Source organism: Rhipicephalus microplus, unplaced genomic scaffold (assembly GCF_043290135.1).
Source record: "Rhipicephalus microplus isolate Deutch F79 unplaced genomic scaffold, USDA_Rmic scaffold_13, whole genome shotgun sequence".
Taxonomy (NCBI): Eukaryota; Metazoa; Arthropoda; class Arachnida; order Ixodida; family Ixodidae; genus Rhipicephalus; species Rhipicephalus microplus.
Genome location: NW_027464586.1, coordinates 35562670 through 35589581, shown reverse-complemented (window position 1 = coordinate 35589581; position 26912 = coordinate 35562670). Strand labels below are relative to the sequence as shown.

The 26912-nt window shown below is 47.3% G+C and overlaps 1 protein-coding gene across 1 annotated transcript; it reads left to right on the top strand.

Annotated features, from left to right (window-relative positions):
* Positions 1-7822: 7822 nt before the first annotated feature.
* Positions 7823-18216, top strand: LOC142783959 (uncharacterized). Its single transcript, XM_075882583.1, has 3 exons — positions 7823-8072; positions 12760-13850; positions 18190-18216. Exons 1-3 carry the CDS (start codon positions 7823-7825, stop codon positions 18214-18216), a joined length of 1368 nt encoding a protein of 455 aa, XP_075738698.1.
* Positions 18217-26912: the final 8696 nt, after the last annotated feature.

The window sequence follows — 26912 nt, the reverse complement described above, 5'->3', positions numbered from 1 at the left end:
CCGTTCGTTTGAGGGTGGTAAGCGGTTGTCAGTGTGTGTTGCGTGGAACAAGAACTAAGAGTGTCGGCGATGACTTGGGATAGAAATGTACAGCCACGGTCCGTGAGAAGCTGTCTCGGAGCACCGTGAATCAATATAACGTCCCGTAACAAGAAGTTAGCGACGTCGGTTGCACAGCTGGTCGGTAGAGCTCGCGTAATAGCCTAGCGTGTAGCGTAGTCTGTAATAACGGCAATCCATTTGTTTCCCAATGTTGATGTGGGAAAAGGACCAAGCAGGTCTACCCAACACGGTAAAATGGTTCCATGGGTATGTCAATTGGTTGAAGATGGCCAGCGGGTAGCAGCGACGGTGTTTTACGACGTTGGCATAGGTCACACGTGGCAACGTACCGGCGTACCGAATGAGCAAGGTCTGGCCAGAAAAAACGGCGCCAGACGTGCTCGTACGTGCGGGATTCGCCAAGGTGTCCAGCCGTGGGAGCGTCGTGAAGTTCGGTGAGAACACAGCGGTGAAAATGCTTAGGCACAACAATGAGAAGGTCGGGCCCGTCTGGTCAGAAATTGTGACGCTATAGCACACCCTTTTGAATGACAAAGTAGCGGACGGAAGCATCATTTGTGGAGGATTCCATACGGCTGATGATGCCAAGCAGCTCTGGATCACGCTTCTGTTCTTCCCCAATATTAAGGAAGTCGGACACTGACAAGATAGAGTTCTACCTCGTCAGTGTCCTCAGGATCGTCGACAGGGTACCGGGAGAGGCAATCGGCATCACGGTGTAGGTGGCCACATTTGTAGACCACCGAATAGGAAAACACTTGCAGGCGCAAAGCCCAGCGACCAAGGCGGCCTGATGGGTCTTTCAGAGAGTTGAGCCAGCAGAGTGCGTGGTGGTCGGTAACTACCGAAAATGGGCATCCGTATAGATAAGCTCGAAATTTCGTCACTGCCCATACAAGAGCCAAGCACTCACGCTCTGTTATCGAATAGTTACGTTCAAGGGTGGATAGGAGCCGGCTGGCATATGCAATAACGCAATAATGGCCATGTTGTTTCTGAGCCAGCACTGCACCAATGCCATGCCCACTTGCATCTGTACGGATTTTCGTAGGGGGAGCAGGATTGAAGTGTGCCAGAATCGGAGTGGTAGTGAGAAGAGCGACGAGAGTCGAGAACGCAGAAGCCTCTTCGGAGCCCCATGAAAACGGGACTTCTTTCTTGAGTAGCTGCGTAAGCGGCCTCGCTATGTGCGCAAATTTTTTCACGAAGCGTCGGAAGTAGGAGCATAGTTTGATAAAGCTGCGTACATCCTTCGCCGATCGTGGTACAGGAAAGCTTTTGACGGCACTAATTTTTTGCCGGGTCTGTTTGCACACCGTTGGCGTCTACTAAATGGCCAAGCACTGTGATTTGATGGCTTCTAAAGTGACATTTGGATGAGTTGAGCTGCAGGCCAGCGCGACGGAAGATTCCCAGGATGGCTGAGAGGCGCACTATGTGAGTTTCAAATGTTGGTGAAAAGACGATGACGTCGTCCAAGTAGCCCAAACAGGTGGACCATTTGAACCCTCTGAGCAGGGCGTCCATCATTTGTTCGAAGGTATCTGGAGCGTTACAAAGGCCGAAGGGCATGACCTTGAACTGATATAGGCCATCGGGGGTGATGAATGCCGTCTTTCACGGTCCATTTCATCTACCTCTATCTGCCAGTAGCCGGAACGAAGGTCTACGGAGGAAAATAGTAGGACCCATAGAGACAATTAAGCGCATTATCTATTCGTGGCAGAGGGTAGACGTCTTTTTTGGTAATTTTGTTTAGTTGTCAATAATCCACACAGAAACGCCATGCACCATGTTTCTTGCGGACTAGCACTACAGGAGAAGCCCAAGGACTGCAGAATGGCTCAATGATGTCCTTGGCGAGCATTTTGTCGACCTCACTTTGGATGATGTGACGCTCGGCTGCCGACACCCGATATGGACGCCTATGAATAGGATGCTCATTACCAGTGTTTATGCTATGGCTCCTACCGGTAGCTTTCCCCAACGGACGGCCGCTGATGTCAAAAACGTCGATGTAGGACACCAGAACCCGGTAGAGCTCATCAGTCTGCTGCGGCGTTAAGTTGGAAGCGATCATCGAAGTAATAGCGCTGTCGGAGCAAGTGGCAGATCGATGTTGAGCGTGGGGGTCAGAAGGGGTGGCCATCACGAAAACATCTAAGGTGCAGAGCGACGCCAAAGAGATCCCTTGTGGCAAAACTTGAGGTGTAAAGCTAAAGTTGACAACTGGGAGGCACGTAGAATTTCCTGCGATGGTCAGAATGGTGTGTGGTAATGTAATGCTATGGCTTATGAGGACATCAGTGATAGGGGTCAGAACATAGTCACTGTCGGGAACTGATGGTATTGAGACGAGCTCTATGTAGGTCAGTGTCTGTGGACGGAGGTGCGCGTGTCCCGTTGTGCAGAAGCGACTCGGCCGTTGTGTAAGAGGTTCTGTTGCGGGAAAGTGTAGACGGAGCGTACTGGTCGAACAGTCTATGTGAGCAGAATGCGCGCACAGGAAGTCGAGGCCTAAGATTACGTCGTGGGGGCATTTATCAAGGACGGTGAAGAGAACTGTGTGTCGATCCGCAATGCTCACACGAGCGGAGCACATTCCAACGATAGATGCTATTCCACCATCCGCAACACGGACGAACTGAGTGGTCGCAGGTGTGAGAACCTTCTTGAGCTTGCGGCGAAAACCACTCGTCATAACGGAAAGTTGGGCGCTGGTGTCGACAAGAGCAGTGACATGTACGCCGTGTACTTGTACGTCTATGAGGTTCCGTTTTCTCGGTATCGTCAAAAGAGGATTTTAGGTCAGTCCGAGTGATGCAGCGCCACCTCCGGGGACTGCAACGCTTAGTTTTCCGTCGGGTAACCTTGTGGGAAGGCGGGGGAAGATGGTTGGCGGGGCTGTGGAGAACGAGACTGGCGACGTTGGGGGGATGGACAGCAGGAGTAGCGGTGTTCAGAAGCAGGTTCCTGGGCAAAATAGTCGCGGCTGGTCTCATGGCGATAGGCAGGACGTGCATAGAAGGGACGAGAGGACGGTTGTGCAGGAGAACCCCAGCGACATCTGCAATGGCGAGAAATGTGCCCCATTCTGTGACACGAGAAGCATATCGGCTTGTCATCGTGTGTTCGCCATGCAGACGGATTACGGAACGTTGAGGGAGAGCCGGTCGAGAAGGGACGTTCAGGCGTGTATCGGGGCTGGTAGTCGGTGCGGTGAGGTGGTGAGATAGAGTGAATTCCCAAGCTGGCGATTTCCTGCCGCACGACTGCTTGAATGAGAGGCAACGTAATTGGCGGAGAGGGGTCGGGGGACGTTGGTCCCCCCTTAGCAGGAGCAGCCGCTTCAAGCTCCCGCCTGACGATTCGCGTCAAGTTGTCACAGGTGTCTGGTGGATGATATGTGTCGAGACACGAGGACGTCGCAGTGGTGTTCAGAAGGCGCTGGTACTGATGGGAGATGCATCTGCTTTTAGCTTGTTGGAACCGGCGGCATTCTTGAATGATCGCATCAACAGATGACACATTGTTGAATACCAATAAGTTGAATGCATCGTCGGCGATACCCTTTAGGATTTGCGCCACGTTTTCAGGTTCAGACATATTTTCGTCAGCTTGGCGGCATAGTGAAAGGACAGCCTGAATATAACCGATGTAGGACTTCGTGGAAGATTGTGCGCGAGTCGACAACTCATTTTCGCAGCTTCACGACGACCAGAGATGTTGCCAAAAAGCTCACGGATCTTTGCCTTGAATCTGACCCAGCTTGTTATGTCATGCTCGTCGTTATCAAACCAAACACGAGGGGTTCCGTCAAGATAAAAGATGACGTTTGCGAGCATAAGAGTGGAATCCCACCTGTAAGTGGCGCTGACGCGTTCGTAGAGGCGTAGCCACTGGTCGACGTCAGAATCCTCGCTGCCCGAGAACACGCCGGGGTCTTTGAGCGCGGAAAGTGTCACGAAAGTTGTTGCGGGCGCTGGGTTGACAGGTCGGGCAGAAGGGGGAGCGACCGGAAAGGATGTAGCCGAGTCTTGAGTGGTCATGTTGTAAGCCGCGAGGGAGCGTCCGCTTCGGAGTTCCGTGGCGAGGACGGGGATCGCACAACTCCACCAAATATGTTACGGGAAGGAGACTGACTCAGAGGGGTAGTCACTGATGTATTTTCAGCTGGTTAGGCGAGCAGCGCCAGCCACACCAATTAGCTCGCGCCTGTCTATCTGCTTTTTTCTTCTTCAGCTCCATGCACTGGCACGTAGCAATATTGATACTTTGGGGATAAGTGACGTTGTCGTTCATGAAGGCGTCCTCTGTGGGTATAGGGAGGGCTGCTGTAATTAATACCTTGCAGGAAATTCGGGAAGTCACGTAAGCGGAGACTTCATACCATCTGCTGCCGAGCTTCAGCGTCTGCAAATGGCACAGCTGTACTGCAAGGTCTGGCTTTGAGGTGCTGATTAGGGCAATGTTCTGGTATGTAGTGATGTTACATGACACGTATGTCAAGATTGTCATGTTTGGATGTGTCATTTACCTATGTCGTCTGTTCGCGTCACGTAATACCGAGTTTGGTACATGTGAAGCTAGCGAAACGGCCGCAAGCGCTTCATGAGCGTAGATTGTAGTCACGTTCTTAGGTGACATGCATCTCATGTTTATCATGTTTGCACAAACATCATACCTTCGTCATCTATTCATGTCCCGTAATACCAAATTTGATATAAGTCAAGCTAGCGAAATGGTCGCCATCGCATCATGAGCGTGGCATGTAGCCATGTTGTTACGTGACACGCATCTCATGATTATCATGTTTGGACCAGTCACATACCTTCATCAAGCATTGACGTACTGTAATTCCAAATTTGGTGTAAGTGAAGCTAGCGAAATGTTCGCCATCGCATCATGAGCGTGGCATGTAGCCATGTTGTTACGTGACAGGCATCTCATGGTTATCATGTTTGAACCAATCACATACCTTCACCAACCATTGACGTACTGTAATACCAAGTTTGGTATATGTGACGCTAGCGAAACGGCCGTGAGCGCATAATGAGCGTAGCATAAAGTAATGTTACATGACGCGAATGTCATAATTTTGATGTTAGGGTCTGTCGCCTGAGTTCGCCGTGAAATCATTTCATACCATAGCAAGTTTACAACATGTTGTGTGAACGAAACCACCGAAAGAACTGCAGGACCATGAAATGTAAATCATGATATTTATGACATACATGTCATGATTTTCGTGTTATGGTCTGTCGCTTGTGTTCTCCATGCAATCATGTCATACAAATTTTACATGTTTTGTGAACGAAACTACTGCAAAACCTGCAGGACCATGAAATGTAAATCATGATATTTATGACATACATGTCATGATTTTCGTGTTATGGTCTGTCGCTTGTGTTCGCCATGCAGTCATGACATACCAATTTTACAACATATTTTGTGAACGAAACTACCGCAAGAACTGCCGGACCATGAAATGTAAATGATGATATTTATGACACACATGTCATGATTTTCATGTTACTAGTCAAATATATTCTATTATACAGTCATGTTATGCATACTAAGTTTATTATCGATATCATTAATGAAACGGCCAGGAGAGCTAACAGACAGACAGACAGACAGACAGACAGACAGACAGATAGATAGATAGATAGATAGATAGATAGATAGATAGATAGATAGATAGATAGATAGATAGATAGATAGATAGATAGATAGATAGATAGACAGATAGATAGATAGATAGATAGATATATAGACAGATAGATAGATAGATAGATAGATAGATAGATAGATAGATAGATAGACAGACAGACAGACAGACAGACAGACAGACAGATAGATAGATAGATAGACAGACAGATAGATAGATAGATAGATAGATAGATAGATAGATAGATAGATAGATAGATAGATAGATAGATAGATAGATAGATAGATAGATAGATAGATAGATAGATAGATAGATAGATAGATAGATAGATAGATAGATAGATAGATAAACAGATAGATAGATAGATAGATAGATAGATAGATAGATAGATAGATAGATAGATAGATAGATAGATAGATAGATAGATAGATAGATAGATAGATAGATAGATAGATAGATAGATAGATAGATAGATAGATAGATAGATAGATAGATAGATAGATAGATAGATAGATAGATAGATAGATAGATAGATAGATAGATAGATAGATAGATAGATAGATAGATAGATAGATAGATAGATAGATAGATAGATAGATAGATAGATAGATAGATAGATAGATAGATAGATAGATAGATAGATAGATAGATAGATAGATAGATAGATAGATAGATAGATAGATAGATTGTACGCTTAGAGTCGCTGAAGTTCGCAGAGAAACGCTTCGCATTTATTACAGCACGGCAATCACGCTGACGTCGCTGCACTGCTAAAGTACTGAGTGAGTGGCGGCGCTGACGTGCCTGCATGCGGCGTTTCTTTCTTAACCACCGCAAATGTCCCACATGCGTTTCGAACGCCACGCGCGTCCAAGTAGCCATTTTTATTAACGTTGCTATCCCGCGCTCCGCACCGTCTTCATGCCACGGCCACCGCAAGCACTGCCGGAGAAGCTCGTGCTATTCTGCATCCCACCCCTTGAGGGAGCACAGAGCAGCGTCGCGAAAAAAGAAGCGGCGAAGCACTACTTGTGAAGCGCATAGAACTTCGTAAAGTAGTGACAATCTCCTACTCCGCTCTCGTTCCTCGTCGGTCTCCTCTTCTTCGCACTCTCTTTTCGAGTGTGGAGCCTACTGTGTGGAGCCTACACGAGCCTTACGAGTGTGGAGCCTACAAGCGCTGTCGCAACGACAGCGCTTGTTCGGCAGGCAGTTTGCTCAGCTATCCAACTCAGGACTTCTACAAGCAGCACCTTGGCAGACCTTCACTCCTTGTGCGACTACGCCCCACTCTTTCATGATTTCAAGATACCCTCGAGATATCGTGACAAGACAGCGCGCGAAATTAACGAGGATTTTTATATTGTCACGGTTATTAGCCATAAGCACAACAAAAAAGGAAGAAGCCAGCATCACGAGCGGCAGTCTCTGGCATTTCTCGAGGAAGACTACGTAGCGCGTCTGCTCTCACGCTTTGTTTTTGTGTGCGAATAGAGCCTTGCTGTTAACGTCGAAACGAAGCCTAGTGTCCTGTTCTTTGCACGTTGCGACACTGGTGGAGGTGCTGGACTTCTACGACTGATGCTCGGAACTCCTCCGTGACCCGGAACTTCAAATCCGACACCGCAACCCGTTCCTTCAGTGGATACCCCTGCTCACCGCTACAGTCAGCGACAGCGAGGCCTTAGTCCTGGGGCGATTCTCCTGGAACTTTCCCAGCAAAGCACTTCGCCTGGAGAAATGGCAACTTCAGGTGCTTCGCAGCTGACTTTTGTGCAGCCTCAGATTCCGGAGACATTCTATGGTGAGGCGTACGAGGACGTTGAGGACTGGTTAGTCCAATAAGAGCGAGTCGCTAAGGCAAACCACTGGAGCACCGAGCTAAAGCTTTCACGTGCCTACTCTGGTTTAGCAGACAGCGTTCGTACGTGGTATGAGAACAACGAGGCAACGCTGTCTTCATGGAATGAATTTCGGCAGCAGATTGTCAGCACCTTCGCAAACAACGACCGCCATGACTTTGCTCAGCAACTCATCGAGTCTTGGGTACAGAAACCGAATGAGGGCGTCGCCGTGTTGGCGGAGGACATGACGCGCCTATTTGGACGGGCTGACCCTGACATGCCTGAAGCCAAGAAACTTCGCTATTTGATGCGAGGCGTCAAAGAACAGCTGTTTGCCGGCCTTCTTCGCAATCCAACGATGACCGTTGCGGAATTCGTCAAAGAGGATACAGCTATCGAGTGCGCACTGCAGCAACGGTGCCGCTATTACGACCGACCAAACGGTGCCTCGCTCGGCGTCTCTGCTCTAACGGCCGGCAGTGACGGTTCTCTGCGTTAGCTTAATAGTGAGGTTGTGCCTACTAGCAGCTGGGCCTACTTTATTGTACTTCTTTAATGTACATAATGGCTCTGTTGCCTTCACTTCCATACGAACTTTTAAGTAGTGACATATCAAAATAATCGAAAAGCAGCGCCAAGCTGTGTTGTATAGGAAAGCAAGCCGAGTGCTGGCAGTGCAACTGATGTGCGATTGTGTCACAGCAGGCTTTGTATAGCTGGCGCGTGCAGTGAGCGAATAGCTCTAAGCCAAACAGCGGTACGAATTCATGTCAAGCTCCCTTGTAACGGCACCAGTGTATCAGTCATAATTTTGTAAGGCTAACACTAAGGAAACAAACACTGCTCCGAAACGCCTGAGCGTTAATTATTCAATGACATTCTTTGACGAAGCACGTATAAGACACTGATTGTTCGCATTGAGGGAAATTAATCAATCGATGGTGCTACAAAACACTCGAACGACGCTGCTTGACGCTCGGCTATCTTATCACACTGCCGCCAACGATTGGTCGTTTCCGCGATCAGCTGGCAGCAACGAATCTGTGTTAGGGTTCGCTGTCACAAATTTTTTCTCTTGAGAAACTAGTAGGCTGATGTTATCCACGCACGTTTTTCTCATTTATCCTGACATAGGTTTTGCTCTATCACTTCGCCACGTCCGACGAGAAACGCAGGGGCACAGTACACAAACACACCCGCCACACACATAGATACCAGGCTTTGGTGAACTCTTTTCGTCGTAACTTCACTTAGGCGCAAATAAAACACCATGAAACAAACACACACGATGTTTGTTTGCGTCGTTCTGTCACCGTGATATCCTGTTTTCAGACGAAATGCAGCGTCACCAATTTTCGCTGCAATCTCTTTTCGTCGGCTCACGGCTCAGAACAAACACACGCGGCATTATTTGTGTGAACTCATAATACTATTTTTTGGCCCGACAGATCACCACACATAATTCGAATTCATTTTGACGAATGGACACGCACACAGCCAACGGAACTGGCGCAGTTCAAAGCGAAGGCGGCCATGTTAGGCATGTTCTCCGTCGGCTGGGTCCGCGGCTAGAGTGTAGTCCAGCGCATGACATCACCTGAAGTGCGCGACTATTGGTGGAGGCTCGAGTACGTCCGCCTTTGAAGGGAAAATGCCGCTGCCTTCTTAAATTGCACTCTACTGTAGGTGGGAACCCGTTTACAGGAGTAACGCATTCGGAGCAGCCCTGTTACCGAGTGGGCAACCCGGAGCTAATCAATGAGAATTCGTTCTACGCTTCGACATGTCACGCGCTACATGTTTGTTGGTGCGGGATATTTCACAAAGTACAGACTCCACCCCGGTCCTGGTGAGATAATGCAGCAGGTTGCACCAGCACACGTGCAGTAGAGAAGCTTGTGAGAACTAGAAATGCAATAATCCAGCCTGCAAGAGACGCTCATCGTGTTCACTCTCTTACGCAACCCGCGGCCCACAAAAGCTCGGTACGTGTCCCCCAAGAACACTTGTTGAGAAGCACGCACATGAACGGAAAAATAAAAGCGCGCCTCGTGTGCGCTAGGATTTCCTTCTGGCCTCTGCTAGCCCTCTTGTCTATATCACTCGAGCAAAATCTATTTGGAACATCTGCGAATGACAAAAAAGCGACAGTGTATTGCTCTCCGTTATAGGTATTGGCCTTAACACGTACTTCGAAATGCGTACATGGGATAAAAGCGACACGGAATAACACGGTACTAGATGTAGCACAATGCACGAAACGAAAGACAAGCAGCATATATATTTTTCATGTTTTGTTGACCTGACGCTATCTCTTAGAATAACCCGCAACTGTGCCTTCCGCGTGCCTTGGTCAGTCAGAAATACAAATACACACACTCGTGGCCCAGACTGATGGTTTCCACAGACTTGTGTCACAACACTTCCTTGGCACCGCAGCTGCTTGCAATCTGGTCACTCACGAACGAAAACAAGCACAACCAAAAGCAGCACACATAACAACTCCGAAGAACCCGATGGCACACAGAGAACGATGCAAAATTCGTTGTTTCAGAAGTTTGAAGTTTGACGGAAGCCCGATTGGTCGAGATGATACATGGTTGAAGGTAAAGAACCCACAGGCACTGCGACAACCAAAGTAAATGCCTAAAAAGAAAAAAAACATAGAAAAAAGACGTCTCCGCTCCTACTCGAAAGCCTTGTTCACAGTGAAGTGAAAACATGTGTAAAGCAGTTCAACTTATGTAAGTTTCAGTATATCACGCAGGCAGCACGCACATTCTGACGGCAGATTATAATCGCTCCCGTTTAAAGTGCACGAAGTGATTTGTATTAAGAGTGACTCAAGATGAAAACGCCGTGATAGTACTTTTTGTCTAGCGAGAACATCTCTTCCCCCAGTCGAATTTGCGACCACCTGACGCATGCTTGGCCAAGGCACTGGATTTAGCATTTTCTTTCTTAACGTCGTAAGTGTGCTGTTTGAGGCGCCGTTCAAAGTAACCACTTTTACAAATATACACATCTACACAATCCGCGCAAGGGACAGCGTACACCACACCAGGGAACTTCACTTTGGCTAATCTGTCTTTCATTTTTACAAGCGATTGTTGTAGTTTTTGGTCCGGAACACGCACCACATGGACGCCATGGTAACGCAGAATACGGCCGAGGGCTTTGCTTATGGAGGGAATATAGGGTATTTCCGCACGGTTTACACCAGTTGCAGCACAGGGCAATCGTGGACGTGCAATTTGTCGTTCGACAGCGTTCAAAAAGGAATTCGGATATCCACAGGCCGACAATTCACGCCGCACCAAGCGTGCGTCGGCTGCGAAGTCTTCTTTTTTTGTGCAGACTTTCTGCGCGTATCGTAGAAGTGTAGAATCCACGGCTCTTTTGTGAGAAGCACCTGCATGCTATCAAAATACAAGTAACCACTTGTGTGGGTCGTCTTCCTGAACAAGCCAAACGACAAAGTGTGTCCTTTTCTTTCAATGAGTATATCAAGGAATGGGAGCTTTTCTTCGAGTTTCATATACACCAAGCATTGAATTGATGCTTCCATGCTGTTCAGGTGTGAAATGAACGCCCAAGTCACCTCTTGGTGAATGATGCAAATATGTCGTCCTCATAACGAAAAAACACCTCCTGAGCTGAACTGAATGAGGAGAGTGCTCGACTTTCAATCGCTTGCATAGTGAAATTAGCAGCGGTCACTGATATAGAAGCACCCATAGTGGTACTGTGGATCTGTTTGTACAACTTGTTTTCGAAAGTAAAATACGTATTCAACAAACAGAACCGTAAAAGCCTAATTAAGTCCACTACGTCCACTGGCGACCTTTCTGCTAGATTGGCATCTGACTCCAGAGCTGTGCTGCACACATTCACAGCCAGTTCTGCTGCCACAGTGGTAAAAAGCGATTTCACGTCAAAGGACACTAAAATATAATATTCATCGAGGACGACGCCACGACCTTTGTCCATTAAGTCATACGAGTTCCGGATGTGGGTGCCGCCGTGTCCTGACAGGCCGAAAGTATTTGTGAGGTACGTGGATGACTGTTTTTGCATAATAAAGAAGGCAGCAGTAGACAGCTTCCTCGAACATCTGAACTCCATCGACCAAGCGATACAGTTCACGGTGGAACGAGAGCGAGACGGGGCGCTTCCGTTTCTCGATGTTTTAGTCAGACGACAGGGCGAGCGCATGACCTTTTCGGTGTATAGAAAGCCAACTCACACCGGCAGGTATTTGCATTTTGCGTCCTGTCATCCAACTGCCCACAAAGCTTCAGTGGTTTCGGCACTCCTTTCACGTGCACGAGTAATCTGCACGTCGGAGGGTGAGAGGAAGAAAGAAAAAAAGAGGATTGTCGCCGAGCTACGAACGAATGGCTACACAGAAGCGTTCATCCGCCGGGCGTCACGCCGTTTGTCGAGACGACAACCACCGCACCGCGGAAAGACACCTGCAAGCGACACACCGCCCGACCCCCTTTCCGCCCTGGCCACACCACCGCACACGAGAGAAACGAAGACGACAAACAACCGCGTCGCCATTCCATATGTGCCGGCCATAAGTGAACAGCTCTCGAGAGTCCTAGGAAAAGCCGGGGTCACGGTAATCCATAAACCTGTTTCGACGCTCGCTCGCTTGCTACCGCGGCCGAAAGACCGACCTCCGAGGGAGCTACACCCGGGCGTTGTCTACAAAGTGTCGTGTTCTGAGTGTCCAGCCAGCTACATAGGCGTGAGCAAGTGTTTCCCGGAAAGAATGCGCCAACACAAGAACGACGTCAGGAAGATGGAAGTGCAACGTAGCGCTCTGGCGGAGCACTGCGAGAAGCACGACCATAAAATTGACTTAGACGGCGCTTCTGTTATTGAAACAGAACGGAATTTGAGAAAGAGGCTCTTGCTCGAGTCTTGGCACATTCAGCATACGCCTGCCAACGTGAACCGCTCGCTGGGAACAATGCCTTCGGTGTACGTTCACGGTCTCCGAAACGTGGTGGAAAGGGAAAGCCGGAGCCGTGGTGAGAGAACACGACGCGACGACACTTCCATGACCAAGACAGTCACCCCCTGAGGAAGGGACCGAGTCGTTCTCGAAACGTCGGGCTCTTTTTGAACTGTGGCTGGAGCAATTTCAATTTTCTAAACTTTTCTACCCAGCCAGACAGATTGCTGTCAAAGCGTTTACGTTTAAGTCATTACGCAGTGACTTCGGTCAGGAAGCACCGCTCTTAGCAAAGCGGTACGTGAACGTAGCACGCGGCGTCACGACCTACCGCAACCATCTCGACTTCACGAGGACCTGTCGGGAGAGGAACGTGATACCACGAAGCCTTCAGCTCAAGCGCCTGGTGCACACGGCGGAGGGCAACAAGATCATCGCACAAGCTGAACGGCGGCTACTAAACGCACGAATCCATGAGTGCCACAGCGTCGTCAAGAAGAAGGAATTAGACCTGTTCTTTCTACGGCGGCAACTTCAACATCGACTGCCCGACATCTTTCCGTCACTGGAGGAGTTCGCACGAAATATGGCTGCAACAACAGCGCAGAAACAACAAGCGACCCACAAAAGTAAGCTTGCGACGCTTCAAGGAGAAAAACACCACTACAGTCCTGACAACAAGAATTTCGTCGTCAATCTGTCCTCCAAACAACTCTCCCCGACAGAGCACAGCATGCTGGCAAAGGGACACAACTTCAACACGACCACGACACGTCCGTCACTGCCGAAGATCGTCGCGGCTACGGAGGAAGGCATAAGGCGACTCGACAGCGGCATTCGGGAGAACGTGCGTCTCAAGGCTATCGGCGTACTATCAAAAATAGGAAAGCGCCGTGAGCACAGCCTGTCGAGAGAGGAGTGTAAGGCGATCCATGCGCTCCGAAATGATGATAAGGTTGTCATCCTCCCGGCCGACAAAGGGAACGCAATGGTCCTGCTCGACAGGGAGGCATACAACGACAAAGTGCGAGACCTGCTGGACAGTCCGGCCTACGAAAAGCTGACGAAGGACCCCACACCAAGTGTCCAAAGGGAAATGAACAGGCTCCTGGCGGATATCTTTAAAGCGCACCCGAAGGCGAGAAACACATACCTCCAGCTCATCTGCCGGAACGGCTCTGCACCAGGATTTTACGGGCTTCCCAAGACCCACAAGCCCACAGTTCCGCTCCGTCCTATCGTGGATTTTACAACATCTCCACTCCGGGCGCTGTCCAAGTATCTCCACCGGACTCTCGCGCCGCTCGTGGGGCAAACTCCAACCCACATACGCGACGCCAGCCACTTCTTGGAGCGCATGAGAGATGTGACCGTGAGCAGCGATGAGTGCTTCGTCTCGTTCGACGTCGTATCCCTGTTCACCAGTGTGCCCGTAGCACTAGCGGTATCTAGCGCACGAGCAGCGTTGAACCAAGACGAGCTCTTGGATGAAATAACCTGCCTGGGCGTCGACGAACTGTGTCGCCTACTGGAATACTGCCTCAAGGGGACGTATTTCAGCGTCAACGGGAGCTTCTACAGACAAGCCAGCGGGACCACGACGGGAGCGGCGATCTCCCTTACGGCTGCGAACCTCACAATGGAACACATAGAAGAGACGGCACTGGGCTCCTTTATTGACAGGCCGAAAGTATTTGTGAGGTACGTGGATGACTGTTTTTGCATAATAAAGAAGGCAGCAGTAGACAGCTTCCTCGAACATCTGAACTCCATCGACCAAGCGATACAGTTCACGGTGGAACGAGAGCGAGACGGGGCGCTTCCGTTTCTCGATGTTTTAGTCAGACGACAGGGCGAGCGCATGACCTTTTCGGTGTATAGAAAGCCAACTCACACCGGCAGGTATTTGCATTTTGCGTCCTGTCATCCAACTGCCCACAAAGCTTCAGTGGTTTCGGCACTCCTTTCACGTGCACGAGTAATCTGCACGTCGGAGGGTGAGAGGAAGAAAGAAGAAAAGAGGATTGTCGCCGAGCTACGAAGGAATGGCTACACAGAAGCGTTCATCCGCCGGGCGTCACGCCGTTTGTCGAGACGACAACCACCGCACCGCGGAAAGACACCTGCAAGCGACACACCGCCCGACCCCCTTTCCGCCCTGGCCACACCACCGCACACAAGAGAAACGAAGACGACAAACAACCGCGTCGCCATTCCATATGTGCCGGGCATAAGTGAACAGCTCTCGAGAGTCCTAGGAAAAGCCGGGGTCACGGTAATTCATAAACCTGTTTCGACGCTCGCTCGCTTGCTACCGCGGCCGAAAGACCGACCTCCGAGGGAGCTACACCCGGGCGTTGTCTACAAAGTGTCGTGTTCTGAGTGTCCAGCCAGCTACATAGGCGTGAGCAAGTGTTTCCCGGAAAGAATGCGCCAACACAAGAACGACGTCAGGAAGATGGAAGCGCAACGTAGCGCTCTGGCGGAGCACTGCGAGAAGCACGACCATAAAATTGACTTTGACGGCGCTTCTGTTATTGAAACAGAACGGAATTTGGGAAAGAGGCTCTTGCTCGAGTCTTGGCACATTCAGCATACGCCTGCCAACGTGAACCGCTCGCTGGGAACAATGCCTTCGGTGTACGTTCACGGTCTCCGAAACGTGGTGGAAAGGGAAAGCCGGAGCCGTGGTGAGAGAACACGACGCGACGACACTTCCATGACCAAGACAGTCACCCCCTGAGGAAGGGACCGAGTCGTTCTCGAAACGTCGGGCTCTTTTTGAACTGTGGCTGGAGCAATTTCAATTTTCTAAACTTTTCTACCCAGCCAGACAGCTTGCTGTCAAAATGTTTACGTTTAAGAAATCTTGATGGCTTATGGAGGGGTGAGCGTGTAAAATATACACTTGGGAGCATAGGAGCGCCTGGTTGTGGACCTTGCGCAGGCCGTACAAAGCTGGTGCTGAACCATTATGACAAAGTAAGGTGAAACACAGTGGCTTGCGTCAAGTGGAACCACACGGAAGGCATTCGCCAAGAGTCTTAAGAAGTATGTTTGCACCTTGGGCGTCGGATCACGGTCGAGGGGCACCAAAGAAACACGAAACGTCGCTTAAACTTCTCGAAACGACTAGAAAGGTATGTGGACATCTAGGTATATTATTTGACATTAAATAAACGTTTTTCAAAGGAAGGTTTTTAGAACACGCTGAGGAAACGTTCTTTACAAGAAGTCTTTTTCAAAACGTTTACTAAAAGTTATTTTCTAGAACTGTGGTAGAATTCGCGGATGAGGTCTCGGGGGTGTTTCCTACGTTTCTTTCTTTTCTTGAATCAATGTACTATTAACTTTACATATTTATGGAGTATATATTTACATATCTTTTGTATACTTAAATGTAATAATTGACCTCTCTAGTCAGCTATAATAAATTAAGATGCGTGATCTCGGTGTGCGCCTGCGCGGCTAGAACGTTTTTACTTGTCTGGACGTGTTTACCAGCCGCTAAGTTTTCTCTCGAAAAAGCGGGTTTGAGTCAATTTCTCTCGTGTTTTAAAAGTGTGCTTGCACTTTGTGTTCATGTTTTGTGTTCTTCCAGTGCTGTTGATTACGAAGATGTGCTATACTAAAGCGAAGATGTGTGGGTTCGTATCGTGGAGCACTCGCCAGGTATGTACCCCACTGCTGATGTTGGCGCTTTTTTATCACTCACCACGTTGTTCCTACCATGTGCACGATAAGGGAGCTTTTGTTTACATGGAGACCCAACTTTTCTGTAGTACTTCAGCAGTGTAAAGGCAAAGTTGTGCGAAGTTAAGTGCGAACAAGTTTTTTTTTCTTTTGTGTGGAGTGTGAAGCATGCACGCGTAACGGCAATTCTGCGGCAGATTTGAGCAGAGTTGTGGCGGCTGTCCGCCTCTGTTGGCAGTGTTATTGGAGAAAGCTAGGCCCTGCTTGCGAGTGACCACTATCTTTGTTTATTTGTTCTGGGGCGTTTGTTAGCCATAGGCGTTGATGCCTGTTGATATTGTGCGCTATTGAAGTGAACGTGTCTAAGGCAGTTTCATCTGCTGTACGTTTCATTTTAAACAGCTACAGTATTTATACGTTATGACTACTATCAGAGAAATTTCAGCAATGTTCTCTTTTGCGTCTGTCAATTTTTTCATTGCGAGTGGCCGAATGTATGGCGGTGTGTTCATCCGCGCCGGCACACGTCTTTATAAACTACCGTGATACTCGAGTTGATGCGTGTTTGTGTGCAGCGTGTTGCATCGTCTTAGGTAGGGCTCGCAAAGGTTGCACCTACACTTAAGTGTTCATTCAGCTCGTTAAGTAGAATTTTAACGTTCGGTATACGTTAACAACATAGGTTGCTTCATGCGGCTCGAATCCGTGCATTTCAAGCCATTCGTTTATCTGAACTGTATTTTAGAACAAATATTTATTAATGTAGGCCAAATATTTTATAAATTATATAGGCCAAAATGTTGTACCTTACTGTGCGAGCACTAATTCAGTCATAAGTCCACGCATTGGAGCACCATCAATTTTACTCTGCTTGTTTCCACTATGCTATGCTTCTATTTTGATTTGGTTTATGAAATCTTTTATGCACCTCGCCCAACCTTGTGTTGAAACTTTGCTAAACGCTTTCACGCGTATGAACATTATTGATAGTTTATAGCATTACCTCCAATGAAATTGTCTGATTAATGACAAGCTTAACAGTATATTGGGTAAACTTTCTAGGCATGCGCTACAGATGTTGACGGAATCTGTGGTATGTGCAGAAACAATATTTTATTTATCACTCAAAACTTGCGATAATGTTATAAATCATGGTAAGCATGCTTAATTCTTGCGCGTATTGCTGTTAAAATGTAAAATAGACACCGTATTTATTTAGGAATAATAATGATAGACTGCAAGTTTTCAAGCTTTTGGCACTGAAGGAATTATACAAATTCGGATATCAGTTTCATCACATCTTATTGCTAAATCGCCCTCAATAGCTTCCAAGATTCTGGTTCCCGAGGATTATTGCAGAAGCTTGCTTGCTTTGTTGGGATGGTGTGTGGTTCAAGATAGGTGCCTCATATGTTTTTTTTATTGACAGCCTGTGGTGCTTGAGTGAGGGGTAATGCCATTTTAGCCAACCAGAATCATTGAAACTGATGACCATAATTTGGCAGCACATAATTGTAATTTATTGACACCAATTTATGACATTATAGGTGTAATCGTCCCAGTGTGAGCAGCCTGAAAAAGCTACATTAGTTGTATTTTAAATCAAATGAATGTTCAATTATATAGGTTACCTGCAATGGATACTTGATGAAAGTGCATACCATCATGTATGTGTTGAGGTATCATGAAATTTGCTTTCAACGCACTATGCACAAGCCCCATTCAAGCATGGTTTGGACAAATCTGCAATGTGGATATTGCATTTTCTTTCATAAGGATGCAATTGTGTTCGCCAAAAACATCAACAAAGTTTTGCTTGTAACATCTCTAGTTTGTGTACATCCTGCTCATTTTAGGACACGTTGTTCCATATCATTTTAAATATAATGACAAATTCAGTTTTTCTAAGAGACACTTGTCATTAAATTGTTTTTTCTGTGTTTCCATTGCAGCCTATGCATGCTTCTCGTAAGAACTGAGTGTGAAAGAATTCCGGACAAGCCTTTCTTCAATAGTGGCTCCTGGAAAAGTTGGCTACTGAATGTACGGCAGCTGCGCATGGCTTCTGTTTCCTATGGAATAGGAACTTCACTGAGCCACCTGGTTGCTGTATTCTAGTAGCTTGCATGTTCAGGATGTTCAATATTAAGCCTTTTGTTTTTCTTTAAAAAGGTCGGTGCTGTAAGTTGTGAGTGTGAACGCCACCTTTGAAGAGAGCTAAGTGTTCAGGGGAACACAATGTGCCAAAATAATTATCACTGTCAGCCGTGCCCTTGAATAAGATTCAATAATGAACCTATTAGTGACTGCAGCAGGCGGCCATGCGCGTATTAAAAATTTTGGCCAGTCACATTTCTACATTAGTCCAAAAAATTCTGGCATGCCTGTGCTCAGATATCCCACTGGAAAGATTTGTTGTGGCTTCTATCATTATGCCTGCAGGACAGTGAGCACTAGCACACAGCTCTACTCCCTCAGGTGCCGCATATAATCTGACCATGGGTCGAAGCCATAGACAATCATTATAATGGTTACCGTTTCACTACCAGCGAATAGAGAGCACTGATTGCTTGTCTCACCAGGGTGTAATGTTTTGGTGATCCTCGCTGCCTTGCATGCGTAATCATGAAAAGCACAATAAACTTCCGAGTGGAATATCTCAGTGCATAGACATGCTCGAAGAATTTTTGCAAGTGGGAGTGTGTAGAAACACGACTGCAACAAACTGTTCTATGCAAACATACCCACTTATTATAGGCACCAAAATTTCGGTGTTCTTAGTTAACTGGGCAGCTGACAGCATTATTGTCTTACTTTGTGTTCCCCTGTACACATAAATTATCTGCAAAGGCAGTTTTCTGTTCCTAGGGCTGAATTTTCGTACAAGCACAAAGCACGTCTATGAATGTGTCATTGCTGCTTTCTAAGGTTTTATGTCATGTTTAATTTATGTGTAATCTGCAGTTCGTCACCTAAAATTGAACTTTTTGCATTGCAATAAGGCTGTAGCAGATCAATGGTTTTATTTTCACTGTAATATTGACTGGATATTTTGTTTTATTTTTCTTGTAACCTTATTTCGTTGTCTTCACGAATATAATGCCATAAGTGCAATCAAGTGATTTGCTATTGTCATACTTAATCATATCGAAATTTGCCAATATTTAACCATTTGTGATAATTAGTGATACCTAACCATGTTTAACATTGTTAATGATGACTGACAGAAGGCATTCTGGAATACTGTAGCGTTTTTAACTTCACTGTGTCTTTTGTGTGAGTATTTTGGGATGGAATTAGAATTCAGGGTGTTGCTAAACTCATAATTTGATTGGTAAACACAAATTTGCGGTGAAACCCATTAATTTCAACCACTCAAAGTTCTAGCATACCTAAATTAAGGTGCACTGCGTGAGAAAAAAATCGATTGTCTGACTGCTGCTTTTTTGGCTGTAACAAATTTTCCACATTTATGTATTTGCAACTAGGCCAATGTGTTTGCTAAACTAGGCTTCTAAATTTTGTTGCACTGATAGAAGTCTGCTCGAAGAGAACAGTTTGTGCCCTTTGTACGTGTGCAGGTTCCTGGACAAAGTATCTGGTCATCCCCTCAATTGCTGTGTATAAATATAGTTACTATAAAGCATTTAGGTTTTGGGACAAAGTATGCAGTCATTGTTATGTATAGTAAAGGATACAAGTATGCAACAAGATTTGTTGAAATTTTGCATTTACTTTTGAATGTGCAGTATGATGCATTCCAGGCAACACCAGAAACAATAATTAGTTGAGGTTTAAAGCCCGTTGTGATGAGTGAAGAAAACGACAACGACGGAAGTGCGGGGAAAGGCGCGTGAGTGTCAGCGAATCAGCTGATGACCTGTGGTGGCCCATAGAGGTGGCGTGCCACGATTGGGCCATGGGCGACCATCACGTGGCAGTGGGCTTTGTGGCTGGGGACGAGCCGAAGCAGCGGCAGACGGGAGACAGTGGCCCGAAGCGTCGGACGCAGGCGATCCAGGTTCCGGCCAGGGATTGCAGCCGTCCACGCTGCTGCCGTCCAACCACCAGCTGGGGCGGCATTGCCGGCACGAGTACTGCATCTCGGGGCGCGGCCTGGCCTGCTGTTCTCTTCCTTGCCGAGGGCATCGCGGATCTCGGCGAGGCGTCTCCACGGTCAGCCGTTCGGCACAGCGATGAACGTGGCCTGGCTAATGGTTGCGCCGAGCATCGCGTTTCGACGCAAGCTGTTCGCTGGATGGGCTGGCCATTTCCCGCATGGAGCATCGCGTCTCCGATGCGGGTTGACTGCTCCGTAGTCGCACCCACGCCATCAAGCGCCGGTGTCACCAGAGCGTCGCACTTCGGCAAGGGACGAGCGAGATGTTCTGCCGGGCGAGACGCGGGCGTGTGTACGGAGGACCATGGAGCCGGGTGAGGATTCAGGGTGACCGAGGATTCAGGTGCTAGGGGGTGTTGCTGGCTGAATCGAGGATCGCCAGCGGTGCCGAGCCGTACCGAGACACGTGCGAAAAAGAGCTTGAGGGTGGAGGCCAGGAAGGCAGAGGAAGCGGGGCGCCGCTCGAGAGGACGAGTTCCTGGCAGCGTTCCTGAGCCGGACGTGGGACCCGTACGTGTCGGCCAGGTCGAGCTCCGGTGTGTCGGATCGAGGTCGAGTCCGTCGGCCTGTACAAGGTCCAAGGACGGGGCCTGCTGAACGGCTCCTGCCTGGGTGCAGTGGCCGGGAGCAGGTTCGTGGGCGAAGCCTACCGGGTGTGGTCCTCGTGAGCCGTGGCCTGATCCTGGACCTCCGGAGTTGCGACCCTGACTGCTGGGTTGGCCGCGACGTCCGACTCAACGGCGCTGCACACGGTAGCGTATACGTGCGCCGCCAGCCGTTCCACCCCTGCCATGAAATAAAAAGTTCATGTTAATCCTTTCTCGTCCGCTATCAACAAACATAGTGACGAACGTCCCTTAACCCATCACACCCGTCTTGTCTCCAAGCAAAACAGATTGTCGTAATGATAGCTGACAGTCCCTAATTACTTCTTTCAACAATTATGTCACCAATTTTGCTGATTAGAATAATGCCAGCAATAATTTGATGCCAAATTATGCTGCTGTTCCTACTTATTCTCGACATTGAACAACTAAATGCACCGATTGTAAAATGCTGACATGGTGCAGCAAATTAACCACGGGAAACGCTGAACAAGCTGGTTTGCATAAAAAATAAATGTCTAAAAAAGGTGTTGAAAGATGTAGCAAAAGCCTTTTCAGAATCTCGGCAAAACGTTTACTAGGCTTCTGATAATATAAGTATAGTAAACGGTTACAAAATTTCTCTAAAAAATCTAGAAAGACGTTTTTAGACTACTTGCTACAAATTTTCTAGCCGTATAATAACGTGGCGTTAGCACAGCTACAGGAGGTTTTCAAGTTGCTTAGGAATAAATAACGTCTCAACAAGACTTTTTATATACTTTTCTACTATCCTTTTTGGACATTTACTAGCAGTTTTTTAGCTTTTCTTGTGTTTAGTGGGCAGGTACGTGTTCGTATCCTGTAACAGCGTCAACAACTTCCGCGAGCAGTCGGTTCAGTCTAACGGAACAGTTTTGTTTCCCTAGGCGGCAGGAAGGATCACGAGCTCATGGTTGCCACAAAACCTCCTGACCGCTTGACGCTCCTCTAAAAATAAAGAAAACGACGGGGATGCCCGGTGTCTCGAAAGAACCGGCACCACGCGTGTGTAGGTCTCATCACGCTGAGTGGGGTCAACTTTATTGACGGCGTTCTCTACAGCATATTCAAACTTCTTTTTGTCCATTGATGCTCCCATGTTGAAATTGAGCCCAAGGCTAAGGACAGAAAATGCCACCTTGTCTGGTTTGTACGAAGACATGTTTATAAACGTGCATTTTACTGCTTTGCATTGAATGCCGCCTTGCTGAACTTGGAGTCTACGAACCTTGTTTTCATCCGTAAGTTCATCCTTTCGTGTGCGAAGACTTGCTTGAAAATTAGCATGCAGCTGTATGCTTGCGAAATCGTTTGGCAAGTGACACTCAATGTGATGACGAGCAAAGAAGGCTTGGTTCTCTAGAATTCTGACCTTTTCTTGGCAGTCTTGAGTCCATGCCTGTAGGATTCCACGTGCAGCCTTGGCGACAACGCTGATCCTGAATGGCGTCGTTACTGGTCACCCCAGCCACAGCAAACGAAAAATCAGGCCCATAGTCTTGCATTTTCAGTTGAAGTTGAGATGACCTTGAAACGTTGCCACTCGTGTCGACAAAGACACAAAACGGCGAATCTGCTGAATGACGGGTTGGCCGTAAGCCTGACGAAGGTTGGTGAAGTTTGAAGTTTGACGGAAGCCCGTCAGGTCGGGACGATACATGGTTGAAGGTAAAAAATCCGGAGGCACTACACCAACCAAAGAAAAGTTAAAAAAAAATAGAAAAAAGACGTCTCCGCTCCCACACGAAAGCCTTGTTCACAGTGAAATGAAAACATGTGTAAAGCAGTTCAACTTATGTATGTTTCAGTATATCACGCAGGCAGCACGCACATTCTGACGGAAGATTATAATCGCTCCTGTTTAAAGTGCGCGAAGTGGTTTGTATCACGAGTGACTCAAGAAAAAAACGCCATACGCATGATAGTACTTTTTGTCTAGCGAGAACACGTGCCTTTCCCCAATCGATTGTGCGACCACCTGACGAATGTTCGGCCAAGGCACTGGATTTAGCATTTTCTTTCTTAACGGCGTAAGTGTGCTGTTTGAGGTGCCGTTCAAAGTAACCACTTTCACCAATATACACATCGTCACAATCCGCGCAACGGACAGCGTACACCACACCAGGGAACTTCACTTTGGCTAATCTGTCTTTCACATTTAAAAGCGATTGTCATAGCTTTTGGTCTGGAACATGCACCACATGGACGCAATGGTAACGCAGAATACGGCCAAGGGCTTCGCTTATGGAGGGAATATAGGGTACTCCCGCACGCTTTTCACCAGACCCAGCACAGGGCAATTGTGGAGGTGCAATTTGTCGTTAGACAGCGTTCAAGAAGAGATTTGGATAGCCACAGGCCGACACTTCACGCCGCACCAAGCGTACGTCGGCTGCGTAGTCTTCTTTTGAGCATTTGAACTCTTCCAAAGAGAAACGGGCAAGTCGACTGTAGCGGCAAGTTTTGACACTCACTGGGCTACAAGATGGCTGTGCCGCAAAGCAAGCGCCCATTCTCCTGCTGCTAGAACAAACGTCTCATTACACAGCAGAGAAATGGTCTTTCACTCAACTTAGTGCCTTGCTTGGAAAATTTAACAATGTCGCATCAAATAGTAACGTGCGCTTCGTATAAATGTAGAAACCACGGCTCTTTTGTGAGAAGCGGACTGCGCGCTATCAAAATGCAAGCAACTACCTTTGTGGATCATCTTCCTGAACACGCCAAACGACAGAGTGGGTCCTCTTGAAAGAAAATTTATATGAATAAGTTTTCTTTCAATAAGCATATCAAGGAATGGGAGCTTTCCTTCGACTTCCATCTCCACTGGGAATCGAATCGCTGCTTCCATGCTTTGTATGGTCTACCCAAGGTCCACAAGTCAGGTGCTCTCATGCGCCCAATTGTGGATTTTACACTCACATTTTCTTCACAAGCTGTGAGGATTTCTGCATCATGTCATTTTACCCCTTGAAAAGACACCACGCCACCGACATACGGAACTCATACGACTTAATGGACAAAGTCCGTGACGTTGTCCTCGATGAAGATGATATTTTAGTGTCCTCTCAGGCGACATCGCTTTTTATCAGTGCGCCCGCAGAACTGGCTGTAGATGTGTGCAGCACAGCTCTGGGGTCAGATGCAAATCTAGCGGAAACATCGCCAGTGGACGTAGCGGACTTAGTTCGGCTTTTACGGTTTTGTTTGTCGAATACGTAGTTTACTTTAGTAGTTAATTGTAATTTATTGACACCAACTTATGACATTATAGGTATAATCGTCCCAGTGTGAGCAGACTGAAAAAGCTACATTAGTTGTATTTGAAATCAAATGAATGTTCAATTATATAGGTTACCTGCAATGGATACTTGATGAAAGTGCGTACCATCATGTATGTGTTGACGTATCATGGAATTTGCTTTCAACGCACTATACACGTTGTCCTCGATGAAGATGATATTTTAGTGTCCTCTCAGGCGACATCGCTTTTTATCAGTGCGCCCGCAGAACTGGCTGTAGATGTGTGCAGCACAGCTCTGGGGTCAGATGCAAATCTAGCGGAAAGATCGCCAGTGGACGTAGCGGACTTAGTTCGGCTTTTACGGTTTTGTTTGTCGAATACGTTGTTTACTTTCGTAGTTAATTGTAATTTATTGACACCAATTTACGACATTATAGGTATAATCGTCCCAGTGTGAGCAGACTGAAAAAGCTACATTAGTTGTATTTGAAATCAAATGAATGTTCAATTATATAGGTTACCTGCAATGAATACTTGATGAAAGTGCGTACCATCATGTATGTGTTGACGTATCATGGAATTTGCTTTCAACGCACTATGCACGTTGTCCTCGATGAAGATGATATTTTAGTGTCCTCTCAGGCGACATCGCTTTTTATCAGTGCGCCCGCAGAACTGGCTGTTGATGTGTGCAGCACAGCTCTGGAGTCAGATGCAAATCTAGCGGAAAGATCGTCAGTGGACGTAGCGGACTTAGTTCGGCTTTTACGGTTTTGTTTGTCGAATACGTAGTTTACTTTCGAAAACAAGTTGTACAGATTCACGGTACGGCAATGGGTGCTACTATATCATTGACCGCAGCTAATTTGACTATGGAAGCGATTGAAAGTCGAGCCCTCTTCTCACTCAGTCCAGCTCCGAAGGTGTTTTTCCGTTATATGGACGACATTTTTTGCATCATTCTCCAAGAAGTGGTTCAGGCGTTCATTTCACACCTGAAAAGCATGGAAGCAGGAATTCAATTCGCGGTGGAGATGGAAGTTGAAGGAGAGCTCCCATTCCTTAATATGCATATTGAAAGAAAAGAGCCCAATCTGTCATTTGGCGTATTCAGGAAGACGACCCACACAAGTCGTTACTTGCATTTTGATAGCATGCAGCCCGCTTCCCACAAAAGAGCCGTGGTTTCTACACTTCTATGATGCACGCAGAAAATCTGCACAGCAAAAGAAGACTTGGCAGCTGACGTACGCTTGATGCGGCGTGAATTGTCGGCCTGTGGCTATCCGAATTCTTTCTTGAACGCGGTCGAATGACAAATTGCACGTCCACAATTGCCCTCTGCTGCGTCTGGTGAAAAGCGTGCGGGAACACCATATATTACGTTCATAAGTGAGGCACTTGGACGTATTCTTCGTTACTACGGCGTCCATGTGGCACATGTTTCGGTCTCAAAGCTACGACAATCGCTTGTAAATGTGAAAGACAGATTAGCCAAGGTGAAGTTTCCTGGTGTGGTGTACGCTGTCCTTTGCGCGTGATGTGACAATGTGTTTATTGGTGAAAGTGGTGACTTTTAAGAGCGCCTCAAACAGCACACTTAGGAAGTTAAGTGCTTTGGACGTTAAGTGCCTAATTCAGTACCTTGGCCGAGCATGCGTCACGTGGTCACACAATCGTTTGGGCGAAGGCACGTGTTCTCACTAGACAAAAAGTACTATCACGGCGTTTTCATCTTGAGTCACTCGTGATACAATACACTTGCGCACTTTAAAAAGGAGCGATGATAATCTGCCCTCAGTATGTGCGCGCTGCCTGCGTCGTATATTGAAACATACATAAGGCGAACTGCTTTACACATGCTTTCATTTCACTGTGAGAAAGGCTTCTGTGTGGAAGCCAAGACGTCTTTTTTTCTTTGTTTTTTTTTTGCTTTTTAGACTTTTACTTTGGTTGGCGCAGTGCCTCCGGGGTTTTTTACCCTCAACCATTCGTTGTTTCTCGTCGAAGCGCCGTAATGCTGCAGGTGTTGCAACACCGGTGGGAACGCGTCGCCGAATGCTGGCGTCAATTGTGCTGTGTGCCAACACAGCGCACAACGGAACCAGCGTTGTCTGCTCATTGACATATTTTTTTTCATTTATTTCAAGGTACCTTACAGACCCTAGGTGGGGGGGGGGGGGCATTGAGCATGGGGTGCGATGCACTAGATACATGTACATATACATATGGAGTTGGTGAAAATACATGAGGAAAGATACAATTGCAGTATAATAAACAGAAATCATTAAATATAAGTATATACATGTAAAGATGAAGCATGCATGCAAACACTAAGCGAAAGTGTGCGTGTATTGAGCACAAGAAGGGAGCGGTTACATGTCACAGCTGCAAAAATCTTAAATTGAGTTCAAGTTTTACAAAATAAAAAGTAATACCATTCGGGATGAAGATAAAAAAAACAATACACTTCATAGAGGCAATACACCAGGGTGAATTAACTGCACGACGAGAAAAAAAGGGGATGCGGTAGAGCATCGCCTTTTGCGGTAGACCTTCCAGGTATATATGCGGTAGAGCTTCCAGGCCTTGGCGAAGTTTCGTCAGGTGGCGGTGGCTCAACGTGCCCAACTCACACACATACTAACACTCACGCACTGAATGACTCCCTCGCTGCCGACGCTA